At 41.8% G+C, this 15,928-nt stretch overlaps 1 protein-coding gene across 1 annotated transcript; it reads left to right on the plus strand.

Moving 5' to 3' along the window:
• The first annotated feature begins 12,127 nt into the window (after nt 1-12,127).
• LOC133775484 (p53 and DNA damage-regulated protein 1-like) lies at nt 12,128-12,460 on the plus strand. The gene has a single exon (XM_062213822.1). The coding sequence runs from the start codon at nt 12,128-12,130 to the stop codon at nt 12,458-12,460; it is 333 nt and encodes a 110-aa protein (XP_062069806.1).
• Nucleotides 12,461-15,928: the final 3,468 nt, after the last annotated feature.

Genomic DNA, 15,928 nt, shown 5'->3' on the forward strand with positions numbered 1-15,928 from the left:
CATAGTTTTACTCACAAGGAATAAAATAGACATCAGCAAATACATATAATAGATGATAGAAGATTCAATAGGTACAAATGTAAGGTTTTGTGGGAAGGGCAGAACACACGAGATTTTTCCCTTCACAACAATAGCACATACTCCATTTCTAAGTAACCTGTGGTTGAGTCAATATTTAACTTTCCCGTGTATCATTTCCTCAGAATAAGTCAATCCAGATTAGGATTTAGTAGTAATTTATTATCTTATTATCTATGATTAGCTATAGTCAGGTGTGTACTGGTAAATATTTGAAGACTGGCATTGTTTATCTTTTAAAGATTCATTCATGGCTGGCGCTGCAGCTCAATGGGCTAATCCTTCGCCTACGGCGCCGGCACACTGGGTTCTAGTCCCTGTCGGGGCGCTGGATTCTGTCCCGGTTGCCCCTCTTCCAGGCCAGCTCTCTGCTGTGGCCAGGGAGTGCAGTGGAGGATGGCCCAAGTCCTTGGGCCCTGCACCCCATGGGAGACCAGGAGAAGCGCCTGGCTCCTTGCTTTGGATCAGCGCGGTGTGCCGGCCGCAGCGGCCATTGGAGGGTGAACCAACGGCAAAGGAAGACCTTTCTCTCTGTCTCTCTCTCTCTCTCACTGTCCACTCTGCCTGTCAAAAAAAAAAAAAAAAAAGATTCATTCATTTCTTTTGAAAGTCAGGGTTAGACACACGCACACACACACACACAGAGAGAGAGTTCTTCCTTCAGCTGGTTCACTCTACAGATGGCTGCAATGACCAGCACTAGGCCAGGCTGAAGCCAGGAGTCAAGAGCTTCATCCAGGTCTCCCACGTGGGTAGCAGGATCCTAAATGTTTGGGCCATCTTTTTCTGCTTTTCCCAAACCATTAGCAGGGAGCTGGGTCACAGGTGGAGCAGCCGGGATACCAGCAGCCGCCCATACAGGAGGCCAGCATCACAAACGGAGGCTTTACATGTGACACCGCAACTGCAGCACAAGACTCACTGGCATTCGTTGGAAAATGAAAAGGACAAAACCTGATTTGTTGTATTTGTCTGTTCCATGGTGTAAATACCTAGCAACTTCAATTGTCACTGGGAGTCAGTAACCCTGAGTGGAGGAGAGATCTTCGCAGGTGGTTGGCAAGCGCTGATGGGAATTGGCTCATGACTTCACCTGCAGGGTTAACACTGGAATATGTTTCCTTAGTAGCCCCACTCCTCTGTGGCACTTACTCCTCCTCCCAACCACAGCTCCTCCTAATCCACCTGTGTCCTCACACGGATGCCCTCACATCTTCTCATTCCCAACAGACAACATTGCCTTTAGGGAAAAAGAAAAATTAAGCCAATTAATCATCTGTCCTAGAGACTTCTGTACTTAGCTAGTTAGAGAGCAGTGATGGTGAAAATAACCAGGAAATATATTTTAAAGGCAGAGCCCCATCCCAAGGATCAGGTAATCACAAAAATGAAGTGGTTTTTCAGCTCTGGCTAGACTTAAAGGGAACTTGAGCAAAACCGGCCCTTGTCTCCCACAGCTAAGGCACATTTTTGTAAGAATATTTAACAGGATCAGTACCGTGGCATAAAAAAAAAATCACCCACAATGCAGGAAATCGTGAATGTGATTATGGAGGTAGGTAAATCCTGTGTGACCATTCTTATCAAGGACACAAGTGCTGTCAGGAAAGAGAATCAAGAACGTTCTTTTCATGATGGTGCCCGCTCCATTCTTTCATTATAGAATCTTTGCCCACCAAGATTTCTGTCTCCGTTTTTCCCATCAGACCCGACTGCTTTCTTTGTTTAGAGCCACTAGCAAGATGCAGAATCTAAACACCACATTCCAGTGAGGGCATGTTGGGGATGAGCGTGCAGTGGGCTCCAGTGATGTCCCAGTACATGGACCTGCGACAGGGGATGCTGCCCTCCCTCATTCCCACTCTCCCTCCACCACCACAGTCTTGCTTCTTTTTCAAACAGAAAATCAACCCTGGTTCCTTTCCCATTCATATTCAATGATTTGATCTGAGTATTTTTTTTTAAATACTTCATCAGAAAATGATCATTCTCTTTTTCTTTACTCATGTAATTTTAAAAGGTTTGCTGAATTTTAAAATATTTCTTTGTTGTAACTCCAGGCTTATATTTTTTTCACAAAAAAAAATACACCTCCAAATTGATAGTAGAGGTCTCTGATGGATTTGTGTTTAGAAATGCTCTCTTCAGTAGCTTATTTAGTAATAATAATAGCAAACACATATTGCACTTCTAGGTACCAGGCATTGCACATAGATTCAGAATGACAGCCTACTGACCAGTACTACTGTTTGTCCAGTTTTACAAATAAGGAGATTGTGACACAGAAAGTCTTACAAGGAGGAGTTGGTGTTGTGGTGCAGTGGGTAAGCTTCACTTGTGCTGCCAGCATCTCATATGAGCGCTGGTTCAATCCTGGCGGCACTACTTCCAATCCAGCTCTCTGCTAATGCACCTGAGAAATCAGTGGAGGATGGCCCAAGTACTTGGGCCCCTGAACCCACATGGGAGACCAGGGTGAAACTCTTGGCATTGGCATGCAGCCATTTGGGGAATGAACCAGCAGACAGAACATATTCATTCATTCCTCCCCCTCTCCCTCCCTCCCTCTCCCTCTCTGTCCCCTCTGTCTTCCTCTCTCTCTCTGTCTTTGTCTGTGTGTGTGTGTATGTGTACCTCTGCCTTTCAAATAAAATAAGTCTTCAGAACAAAAATAAAATCCATACAAGGAGCCAGTTGTGTAGCTGAACATTATCTGAGCTATCTGAGCCCAGGTTATACGATTTCAATTTCTACCCTATAAATTCTGATGAAAAAACTGTGATCTATGATGTGGTCTATCATCTGAGGTGCACCAAAGACATCAAAGTATTTCTAATATTTAAGATCAGCTACTGTGGCTCTCCTGTGAAGGAAGCACAAAATCTCTAGCTAGCAGTATAAAACCTGTTCTATTACAGGAAAAAAAATCCTACTCAGAACAAAATTTCAAAAGTACAATAATATCTGTGGAGGATAAATCATTCAAATTTAGGGAAAAACACAGAATCTTTGTGAACTGCTTACCTTGCTTCCTGGCTTCTTTTACAGCAGGGTGTCATAGTCCCATAACTCCAGGAGAGGGGATATCATTGTATCAGTCACTGTTGCATCTCAATAGAGCAGACTCCTGGGGTTTCATACATACTTGTTGGATTATCACTGCCTGTGGAGGTTTGATGTCTTATAGCTAGAACCAGAATGTTATTTCTCTAAGTTGCTGAATATATGAACACTGATTAAAATATGAAATTCTTTAGTAGGATTAATGCATTTGAATGCTTTCTTCAGCACAAGTTTATGGCAGTTGGACCTGTATCCATACACACACACACACACACATATGTACATGAGGGCACTTCAAAAGTTCTTGGAGCATCTTGGGTGTTTAGCTTAGTTGTTATGACAGCTATCTTCCACTATAGAGTGCCCAAGTTCGATACTTGGCTCTGACTTCTCACCTCAACTTCCTAATAATACAGAACCTAGGAGGGAGTGAGTAATGACTCAATTAATTGGATTCTTGTCACCTGTGTGGGAAACCTGGATTGAATTTCTGATTCCCAATTACACCACACCCCCACGACCTGGACATGGCATTAGGGGAGTGAACCAGAGGATGAGAGCATTCTCTATCTATCTATCTATCTATCCATCCATCCATCCATCCATCCATCCATTTTTCACTCTCAATCTATCAAATGAAAACTGGAATTTAAAAGTATTTTGGTGCAAAAATTGAAATCCATGCCTACAGAGAGAGATTCTGTTAATGTGTATTAAGAAAAAATTCTACATGAATTTAAAAAAATACCAAAATAACATTTTTCCATTCTGTTTTTCTGTGAACTTTTTGAAGTCCTTTCATATTGGAACATAAGTTGCTCTCCTTAGAGGCAAAACAGATATGCAGACAAGTGGTAAGTGTGAGAGTAGGACTGCGATGGAAATTAAAGGTGCATCTTGGAGGAACTGATTCTAAGAACCATATGAATGTACATTGGGATAAAGGAGTGTCCCACACAGATTTAGTTTGGGAAGAAGTGAGTGAAACAAAATTCTAATGTAAAAGTGAGAATATGGACAGAAGTTACTTGGAAAACGGCAGGATCCTAGAACGTAAATGTAAATGAACAGGGAATGCATTCAATAATCTAACCCATGGGTTATTGGTGTTCTAGCATAGGATGTTAAGCCACCACTTGTGATACCCAAATCCCATATCAGAGTGCTGGTTCAAGGCTAGGCAGTTCTAGCTTTCTATATATGTGACTGAGGAAGTATTGGAAGATAGCAAAGTACTTGTATCCCTAGATGGAGTGCTGATTCCTGACTTCAGCCTGACCCAACCCTGGCTGTTGCAGCCATTTGGAGAGTGAATTAGTGGATAGAAGGTCAATCTTTCTCTTCTCTCCCCACCCCTCCCCTCCCCTCCCCTTCCTCTCCTCTCCTCTCCTCTCCTCTCCTCTCCTCTCCTCTCCTCTCCTTTCCTCTCGCTCTCTGTCTGTCTCTACCTTTTTCTCTGTCAACCTGCCTTTCAAATATATAGAAAGAAAAAATAACCCATGGGCAAGAGTTGAAAGTGAAGGATGCACGAAGAATGGGGTTAGGGGAGAAGGCAAATTTTCAAAATAGAGACCTCATGAGCAGAGGCAGGTTTGGAGGTAATGTGGCAAACACTGCAGGACAGCGGGGAGTCCGGCTACCAAGCCTGGGCCCAGTTGTATCTGAAGAGCATTTAAGTGCACAGGGATTGTTTTATGTCTGGCTAGCTTTTAAAAAGAGCATTTATACACAAATGACTATATGGGCAAAGATGAACATCAGTTTTTAGAAGTTCACAAAATTTGCAAAAATATATCTCAATAACAACTATCCTTCTCCAAAATACTTGATGAGAAGTAAAATATGCAAATAATTATTGAAAGCTATAGCTAAGAAAAAGCCAATAGAATATCATTAGAAAAATTGTGGTATTGGAGTATAAAGATGTGTAAAGATGTGTGTGTGTGATTTAGTGAATGTGTCTTTCACGAAAAGAAATGTTCCAGTTTTGTACCAAGGAACATAAAAGTTTACATTCCATAATACAATTATTTAGAAGTCTCCATAACCTTCAGGGACTCTTCAGAAAGAAATATGGAGAAAGTTATCTGACATCAAAGTCTGCAGTGTTAGTTACAATATACTGGTAGGTGAAATAAATGATCTTCAAGGACTTCAGTGTGGCCACTCAGCTTTCCTCCTTTGCTTCTCTGTTTCCTTGCCTAGAAAGCCTACGCTTGATTAGGAGGTCTCCCTTCATGTGCTGGGGAAAAGCCCCAGAAATTCGGTTGTATAACTTTTTTTTTTTTTTTTTCTGATAATGTCTTCTGTGTTTCTACTATTTTAGGGGAGGGACTAATTCTTCTTTATCTCAAGGCTTTTAACTTTCAGCCTCTTTTATTCATGATTATTTCCTGTTTCTATAACATTGCACTTTCCAAAAACCTCTGTTAAAAGTGTTAGAAGTGGTAATTATTAAAAATCAATGTCTTTATTTACAGATAAGAAACATAGAAGATAGAATGAGTTTACTCTTATTAGACATTTAGAAATAATATCTTTGCTTCTGAGGAATTTACTGCAAGATAGCTTCCGAACTCCTCTTTCTTTCTTCCTGTCTTCACATGCTCCAATTCCCAACGAAGGGAGCTCATTACAGCCACACTTCCTTCCTTGACAACTTCTATGTGTTATGCATGTAATAGTGGAGGAAGATGAGGGAACCAGTGAAAGACTTTAGCTACCTCAGTGAGTTTCAAAGCCCAAAGGCATAATTTCTCCCTGCAGAAAGAAAATCATATTTGGAAATAAAGGCACCTCCAGATGAAGTTGCATTGCACAGTACGAGAAAGTTGAGCACTGTAGTTTATCTAGCTATCTTACAGGCTCAGAAGGGAGTCCTATACTCAAGGGACTTTGATGTTAGAGAATGAAATGACTCCGGATTCTATGATTCCAAGCTAGTGACAGAACCCAACTGAGCAAAGCAGTTAGGCAATGGAAGGATCTAAAACCCAATAGCAGCTGGTTCTGCCTAGAAAAAGCTCTGGATTAGTATACATTGAAGTCCTGCTACAGGGAACTGGAACACAGACAAAGCAGATCCAAAGTTATAAGACTGTTTGCAAAATGATCTTCAAGAGCTTTGCTGTCTTCTATTAGATGAACTGAACAAGCTTTGAAATTAGGTTGATAAAGAAAACACTTATATGCGTATTCATGAATTTAACAATTTTTTTTTTTTATTTTTAACAGGCAGAGTGGACAGTGAGAGAGAGACAGAGAGAAAGGTCTTCCTTTGGCCGTTGGTTCACCCTCCAATGGCCGCCGCGGTAGCACAGTGCGGCCGGCGCACCGCGCTGATCCGATGGCAGGAGCCAGGTGCTTCTCCTGGTCTCCCATGGGGTGCAGGGCCCAAGCACTTGGGCCATCCTCCACTGCACTCCCTGGCCACAGCAGAGAGCTGGCCTGGAAGAGGGGCAACCTGGACAGAATCGGTGCCCCGACCGGGACTAGAACCCGGTGTGCTGGCGCCGCAAGGCGGAGGATTAGCCTAGTGAGCCCCGGCACCGGCCAGAATTTAACAATTATTTGGGAATGTCTACCATGTCTAGGCAATGGGGCTAGAATAGAGAGTTGAGTAGATTACATTTTTGTTCCTCATGCCAACAGTGTACAACAAGATAACAGAATATATACCTGTAAGAAAGAGGTTAAAATACAGGAATTTATATAAAATCCCCCGAATGGACTGGTTCTTGTTGTGCTGCTGGCATAGAACATGAAGTGGGATGGAAAGGAAGGTGACTTTTGAGTAAAAAATCTGACACATTGGAGCAGATGTTTTGATACAGTGAGTTCAACCATCATTTGGTATCTATATCAAACTTCCCAGTTCGAATTCTGGCTACTTCAAACTTCCTTCCTTGCTAATTTTTTTTTTTTCTGGGAGGCAGAAATGATGGCCCAAGTATGTGGATCCCTGTCATGCATGTGCGAGACCCTATTGGAGTGCTTGGTTCCTGGCTTCTGTTTCTGTCCTGCTCTTGATGATATGGGTATTTGAGGAGTGAACCAGAGGATGAAAGTTTCCCTCTCTCTCCCTCTCCCTCTCTCCCTTCTCTCTCTCTCTCTCTCTTTCAAATAAGTAAATCTTTAAAACAAAAACTGTGACGAAGAGCAGGAACTAGCACCAGGCTCTCCATAAGTCAGTATCTGAGGATAGATCATCCCAGGAAGGGGAGACAACAACATCAAGGATTCTGTGACAGGATCTTCCCTGGGAAGTTTGAGAGACAGTCAGGAAGAGGTTGGAACACAGGAAGAATATCACAAAGTGAAGCAGGTGTGTGTCTGTGGCTCGGTGCATAATCAGGACTTTGATTTTTTTCTCTCAGAGGGGAGCCATCTGTGCATTTTGAGCAGAGGAGAAACATAACCTGACATGACAGAACCAGTCATCTGTCTGCTCCATTGTAGAGTTTAGGAGCCAATGCAGAAACACTGGGAACAGATAGGAGATTTAGTGGTGGCTTGCATGAGACAGTGGTGGTGGGGGTGTGAAAAAGGTAAATTCAAGATACATTTTGAAGATAAAATCTATGACTTTTATAATAAACTTAAAATAGAGTTTGAAGAAAATGTCAAGTAGAGTTGTCAGGTGGAAGATGGAAGATAAAGCTTAGGAGTCAAAAAGTGAGGAATTCATTTTTGAATATGTTTATTTAGATACCCATTGGCTGTGTCAAGTAGGCAGTTAGATACCAGAATACTCTTGATCGTGTATTTTTATTCATGTTTCCTTTTAATGGGAAAGGGAAATATGAGGTAGCATAAGAAGCCTTGGTTCTCCCAGATTTTTATTGTTCTGAATACCTTTTGGATAGTGGCCAGGCAATGGTATACAGTGTGCTGGGAGGTGATGAAGTTCTTAGACACAACAAATGCCCACACATTCAAGATCCTGACCATCCTTAAGCTCCACTTACAAACGTTGACTCATCAAAACCCATATGGTGACTTGCTGATCAGGAAGCTGAGGCCAACTACATTTCTGGATTTACCTCTTCATTCCAGGGCCCTGAATCAATGACCAGTTAAAAAAAGGCCACAGGACATTCTGATTAGAATGCCATGACTTTCCTCTGTGAGGTATTATTGAATACAAGCTTGAAACCTGTGACTCAGGGGTGTCTGATTCTTGCACACTTGTCTGCTTTCCCCAGAAAATAGAAGCTGGAAATGTCTATAGCTCTGGTTTCTTCTGTCCTGATTCATTCCATAAAATAATAATAATAATAATAATAATAATAAAAATAAAACATAGTGATTAACCACATGGTGCACCAGAAGTCTGCCATCAGGACTCATAGAAAGGGGACCATAGCTCCAACCCTGAATGTGCCCACTTTTAGCAATTTGTAGACTCTGATGAATAGTCAGCTTTTCATCATGTTTAACAAATGGCAATTATTTCTTATCCAGCACATAATTTTTTCCCATTTATTGCCTACCTAAGTGGCCTTCAGATTGCATTAGCCATTTATAATTTTAAATTGCATTTTATTTAATTTAAAAACTGGAACAAGATGAATAAATGTTTGGTCATTTTTTCCTCCATTATACCTCGGCAACATTTTTCAATCTTTTATGCATGATGGGGAGGAAGGGGCCTTTTAGACTTTTTTATCCTAACTATGTCCCTCCCAAATAATTTTAATACCAAATATTTAATGTATAATTCATTACCTGTAATAAATTATTAGTATATATCAAATTCATTACATAAAATCTGTTTATGTATTGTGGCTCCTTGGAGTTATATTTAAAATTCTTTTTGGGGAATATTCCTCCCCCCCCCCCTTGAGGTGGTTATTGTTCAATTTTTTGAAAAGATTTTTCTTATTTTATTTGAAAGAGTGACAAAAAGAGTGGAAAAGACAGAGAGAAAGGGTGAAACAGAGAGCTGCCATCTGTTGATTCACTTGTCAAATGCCTGCAACACCATTGGGTAGACCAGACAAAAGCCAAGAGCCAGGAATCTATCTGGGTCTCCACATGGGTGGCAGAGGTCCAGGCACTTGAGCCACCATCTACTGCTTCCCAGGGGCATTAGCAGGAAGGGAAGCTAGATTGGAAGCACAAGGAAACTGGGACTCAAATCAGCTTTCTGAAATTTCTATATTCAAAGATGATTTTCTTGTTTTACCATCTAGTAAACTTTCTCATAAAAAAATGGTTTTCCTTAAAGGATTAAAAACCATAAGGAAACTTTGCAGAAGTAGCATTAATCCAGATCTTTCTTTGTAGTCTTCCCAGGAGCACGTTATAACCCAGGCTGGGATACATAAAATGTCAGTGGTTAGGATGAGAAGGAAAGGAACTAGAAATGACTGACTGATTTTGCTAAATCAACACCTTGTGGCCTTAGTAAGTATTCCCGACTTAAAAGCTATATGCATGAACCTGAAGGGAGAAGATAAATGAGTTGGAGTCATGTTTGCTACATGCCAGTGTATTTGTCTTAGGACATTCATTTTACTTTCTTAAAATTCTTGTATAGGATCCATGTTTACTATTTGAATAACTATCTGTAGTTAAAAAGTTTATGATTGTTACTGTACTACAAAAATATTTTCACATTGAATGTGAATACTATAAGAGTATATTATATGCCTGTTATTTATAATTTTTGTAAAAATAGCTCCATACTACAGACATTAAAACTTTATTAATTAATAGTATTTTAAGTGATTCTATATGCACTAAATATGTTCAAGATGTAGAATAAAAGAACTCACATATAATTTGTTTCTTCCTGGACAACCTTCAGCTTTTAACAATGCTTATTATATATTTTTTAGATTTATTTATTTATTTGAAAGAATTACACAGAGAAAGGAGAGGCAGAGAGAAAAAGAGAGAGAGAGAGAGAGAGAGAGATTGAGATCTTCCATCCAAGGGAAGTTGAAGTTGGCCACAACAGCTGTAGCTGCGCTCATCCGAAGCCAGGAGCCAGGAGCTTCCTCCAGGTCTCCCACACAGGTGCAGGGGCCCAAGGACTCGAGCCATCTTCTACTGCTTTCCCAGGCCAAAGCAGAGAGCTGGATCAGAAGTAGAGCAGCCAGGTCCCGAACTGGCGCCCATATGGGATGCCGGAGCTGTAGGCCAGGGTGTTAACCCACTGCACCACAGTGCTTACCCCAGCAATGTTTATTATATTTTGCCTAAGATCAAAGAAAATAATTATTTGCCTTTTAATCTATTTATTTATTTTATTTCCAGTTGATTTAGATTTGGTTTCAGCACCAGAATTGTATGAAATTAAAAGCTTTTAGTGACCAACAAATTTCTACCTCATAACAAGATTCTAAGCTTTTGAAAACCTTATTTTTTACTCCCTTGTTGATCTCCCTGCTCATATTGATCCCCAACTTTTCCACTCTCAGTGTATAAGGAAAGGATCTCATAAATTCCAATCTAAAAGAAGAAATTTTCTTTCTCTTCCATATGTGTGTGGGGGACTAATGGTTTCTTAGTGTAGACGTTTCATAATTAGAAGAGTTATTTGCATGGCTCTCCCTCCATTACTAATCTAACTCATTATAACTGAATGACTTGATATTTACTTTCATCTTTATTGGATACTAATTAGTATTCTTGGGATTGAGTGAACAAACGTCCATTAATTTTACAGTTCTGTTTGGAACATACATTTAGAATACATCTGTCTGGAACACAGAAAGTATGCAATTTTAATACCAAAATAGAGTTATTCAAGTAAGTGTCATACTGTTATTATTTTTTTAAAAAAATTGCATCTCCATATTTTTAATAAACAGAAACAGTACTAAAGGCAGAGGATATTACTCTTATTTAACAGGTTGAAATCACATAGCTCAGAAATTTTGTCACCTGTAAGAGCCTTCCCTCAAAGCATTCATGGGATATGTATATTATGGAAAAAACATGCATTCCAAAAAATTTACACCAAAGTAACCTTATATTTTAATTCTATTTCTACAAAAAATTTTAAACATTTATTTTATTTATTTGAAGGGCAGAGCGAATGGAGAGAGATAGAGAGAGCTTCCATCTGCTGGTTCACTCTCCAGGTTCCCACAATGGCTAGGGACGATCCAGGTTGAAGTCAGGAGCCTGAACTCCATCCAAGTCTCCTACATGGATGCCAGGGGTCCAAGCACTTGGGATCCTCTGCTGCCTTCATAGGTGCATTAGCAGGAAGCTGTATCAGTAGTGGAACAACCTGGACTAAAGCCAGTGTTCCAATATGCAAGGCAGGCTCATTGTGCCACCATACCGGTCCCTCCACAAATTTTTTGAAGTATGCTCTAATAAAATTTACTGAGTTTGTGACAGAGATGAAAATAAAAGGCCAACTCTCAAACCCTTCCATACTAAGGCATTTTCTTTGGGAAACAATCCTAAATAATGAACAACTTTATATGAAAAAACAGTGTGATGTCTGTGTGTGAGTTTAGTAAGTGCTTATAGACAAGTCCTGAGTCCTCAAACACTGAGCAGGGGAACACAATAAAGAGCAATTCTAGTTCCCGGGAGTCCACCAGGACTTTTTAAATAGAATTTTAAGGTCATGATGCTTAACCCTTCAGCCAGCAGGAAATGATTTTTCTTCCCTTCTAGATTGTAAAAATAAAGGGTATCTAGCTATCTTTACCTTCGTATCCAATGCAAATACCTGTGTAAGTAGAAGAGTGGCAATTTGTGAGGTGGTATTGTACATCCACTTCATCTGTGAGCCTAATGGGCCAGTGAGGAGCACTATTTCATGCTTGATTGATTTCTTTCTTCAGGCTCTGTGTAGAGGATCAGGGACTTCTTAGGATTTGAATCAGAAACAATTTAAAGGATATTTGTATTTGAAATATGTGCAAGATGACAGCACCAAAGCAGAGCAGAAACATAAGAAACCACACACTGGGGTGGTGTTGGAGTGTTGAAGCTGTGGTGGCAGCTGCTGGGTGCCATGCTGTCCCCTGGGCAGCGTGTGGAACTGGACACCAAAAGGAATCAGAACCAAGATGACCTGAGGGCCCTGCAGAAGGATCGCAGCCTCTCTGAAGATGTGACGGTTTGCTTCAAGAGCATGTTTATCAAGATGCTGCACCCTCAGACCAAAGGAATGATTGGTAAAGATCAGGATCATCTGGATAAAGAAATAGACAAACTGGGAAAACAATTTAAAGTGGAGATCAGCCGCCTCTTTGGAGCCAAAAGCAAACCAGAGCTGAAGGGCTATAACCTGAACCTCCTCAATCAGGATGAGCTTAAGGCTCTCAAGGTCATCCTGAAAGGATAAGGCTTAAGTACCATGGTGGGGGAATCTAAGACTGGCATCCCGCTGAGTTGTGGAGGAGCCAGGCCTCTGTATCCCTGAAACCTGCAAGACAAGAAAAGTTGTGCCCGGGAGGCAGCAGGCATCAGGAAACTCGCCATGGCTCTGTGCATAGGATTTGTAGTGCTGGGCTGCTTGGTGATGGCAGGAGGGGCCCTCAACCTCTCTGTGTTTGCTGGGTCTGACCACCATGGCTTGTGGACACAGGACCTATTGATGGGGCCTGGCGGCCACTAATGGGTGTATGGGCATGAGAATGACTGCAACAGGCATTTCTCAACAATGACCTGCTGTTCACATGGGGCCCTGGGCAGGAAGAAGAGGGGTAGAGCAGCAGCATTATGTTAGCTTGTCTCAGGGGCAACCAGGCAGCATCTGTAGGGGAACTGGAATAGAGCAGGGGGCTGCCAAGTGGGTTCTGTTTGAAGCATAAACTCGATGCTTCATGGTTCCATGTGGGGCACATGCATGCATTTCCCCTGCTACCTCTTCTTTTCTCCTTCTGGCTTCCAGGCACGGATGACGCTTACCAAGCCTGCAGCAGGGCTTGTGGAGTGATGCCCCAGGATGGGTGAGGACACTGGCCCCTAACGTGCTGCATGTGTGAGGGCTGCCTTAACTGCTTAGAATCCAGGCTACCTTCAATGGGCTGGGTGAAACAACCAAAGGAAAGAAACCACGTTTTGAAGAGGACACAGTGGATAGCCCCCATGGATAGCACCCATGGGCATGCCTCCTCCAAGCCCAGGCAGCAGAGTGAAGGAAAAGATACCCTTCATGGGCTGGACGGAATAAAATGAGCAACTCACTTTTCAATGGGCCTGAGCTCCCAGTTTGCCCCCAGAGAATCCTTGCACTCATCTGTTTCCTAAGGCTTCAAACTCCAGGATGGCTCTTACAGCTCCAACTTCCCAGAGCATCCAAGGGACATGTTCAGGCTATTCCCTACAGCTCTGGTGTCAGGGCAGGTCCTATGGTTCCAGGAACCAGCAGGGCAACTATGGGTCATGTTCTCTATCCTTGTATCTCCAAATTGAAGGCCAAATCCACAAGTAGGGTGTGCCTCCCACAAACCAAACATTCAAGGCAAGCCTCAACCCCAGGCTCCAGTGTTCAGATCCGTCACATTCCAGTAGACTCAGGGTCTATGTCTTCTCATATGGATCCAGACACTTGGCCCACTCAGCAGAATCAGGTCAACTTGCCCAAGGACTTCAGAAAAATCGTCTGTGAACATTGGCCGATGGGTCACCCAGAATCTTTGGATAGGCTGACAGTTGCAGGGCTTTCCCTTCTAATGTCAGTCTGTAAAGACCAGAGCAGGTGTCTAGTTCTTTGAATCTACAGAAACTAATGCAAGGCCACAAGGATCACAAATGATCAAGGAAGCATGAGAACACAAAAAGAACAAAATAAAGCATCAGTAATTGACCAGGGAGATGTGGAGATCCAAATACTATGTGGCAGATAACTATTTCTCTTAAAGAAACCAGCAGCTGGCATTGTGTAATGAGTGGGTAAAGCCACTGCCTGGGGCACCAACATCCCAAATGAGGGCCGGTTCATGTTCCAGCTGCCCCATTTCTAATCCAGCTCCCTGCTAATGTAACTGAGAAAACAGTGGAAAAATGCTCAAGTACCTGGACTCTTGTCACCCATGTGGAAGATCTAGAGGAGGTTCCTGGCTCCTAACTACAGTCTGTCCAGCCCTGGCTGTTGCATCCATTTGGGGAGTGAACCAGTGGATGGGAGATCTTTGTGTTTGTGTGCCACTCCCTCTCTCTCTCTAATTCTGCCTTCCAAATAAACAAATAAATCTTAATAAAAGGAGAAAGAAACCAAGCAAGCTATTAGAGAACAGAGCCAATGAAATGACTCCAGGAAACCAATACATATTTGAAAAACACCAAATGAAACAGAATTTTGAACAAACAATTAACACTCACTTAAACCTGATGTTAAACCTGGAGATTTACCATTAAGATACTTATGATCCTATATTAAAACAAAATTGGATAGAATCGAAGACTAATAATGGGAAGAATTCCTATAGGGACTTCCAGAGCTATTTCCACCAACTGTTAAGAAGCACTTTTTGTTTATACTCTACTTGATTCTCCTGCTACGGAAACCACTTCAAATATCACTTTAGGGCAACTCCTGTCCTGACGCATGTCAATCAAGAATATCTGATCTCCCAAGAGATTGGTATTTCCAAAATAGCCTTCACACATTACCCTTGCTCAATAAGACCCCTCAAATTGACTACCAAAATCCACTTTTTAAAGCACAGTTCCACATGAATGCTGGAAGAGAGTAAAATACATACCACACTTTCAAGTAAGTTGTACTATTTGTACCAGTAAATCATCATTTTTACTATTATTTGTTTCTAGGATAATCTAAATGTTCAAAAACAAAAACCAGGCGTAGGCATTTGGCACAGCAATGAAGACATCACATAGGATCCTCATATCGTGTTTTGGAGTGCTCAGGATTGAGTCCTACTTCTGCTTCAGATCTGCCTGCCTTCTTATGCACACCCTGGGAGGCAGCCTGTGATGGCTCAAATATTCAGGTCTCTGCCACTCATGCAGGAGACCTGACTTGGATTCCAGTCTCCTATGTTCGGTCTGGCGCAGCTCTGGCTATTGCAGGCATTAGGGGAGTAAACCAGTTAATCTCTCCCTCTGTGTGTGTTTCTCCTTCTCTCTCTGCTTCTCAAATAAATAAATAAGTCATTTTAAAAATATGTAAAACTAAAACTGCTGTGTTGATGTTCTTTCATTAACATTTCTGCACCCAAATGCTGTGGCACCATTGTCACAGGAAATGATGCTATACCTTGAAATCTTTGTGTCAGTACAAAGGTCTCTATCCCTGCCTCCCCAATATAAAAACCTTTCATGTATGACTTTCAGATGGATTTTGTGGTAAGTATAGTGTCAGACTTGGATATATGTCCCTTGGAGATAATCTTCTACGTCACTTTTCTCTAGTTTACAGTTTAAGGATCCTGGAATGCATATTCTCCAAAGCATTAGTTACAATATGCACAATACACCTTGTGGTGGAATGAGAAGACCATGCCAAGATGGCCACTAGCAAGTGAGTGTCAATTACTCAGGAGTGACTTCGGAAACCCCCTGGGAAGCCACCTGGCAACAGAGCCTACCTGGCAACAGGCTGTGATTGGTTAAGGCATAAACCGCCCCTTGACCAGATTGGCTGCCTTGGCTAGTTAAGCTGCTGTAGCAACTGAAATAAGTCTGCGGGCTGCTCGCCTCTGGCCTGCTTTCACCTGACTCCCAGGGTCTGTGTGGTGACTCCGTGCCTCTTACCCCCACCGCGCTCTTCCTCTCAGAACGAATCTACCTCAACAACACCTCTTTTTTTTTTTTTTAATTATCTATTAGAGAGAGAGAGAAGAAG

This window comes from Lepus europaeus, chromosome 16, assembly GCF_033115175.1.
Source record: "Lepus europaeus isolate LE1 chromosome 16, mLepTim1.pri, whole genome shotgun sequence".
In the NCBI taxonomy this organism is placed as follows: Eukaryota; Metazoa; Chordata; class Mammalia; order Lagomorpha; family Leporidae; genus Lepus; species Lepus europaeus.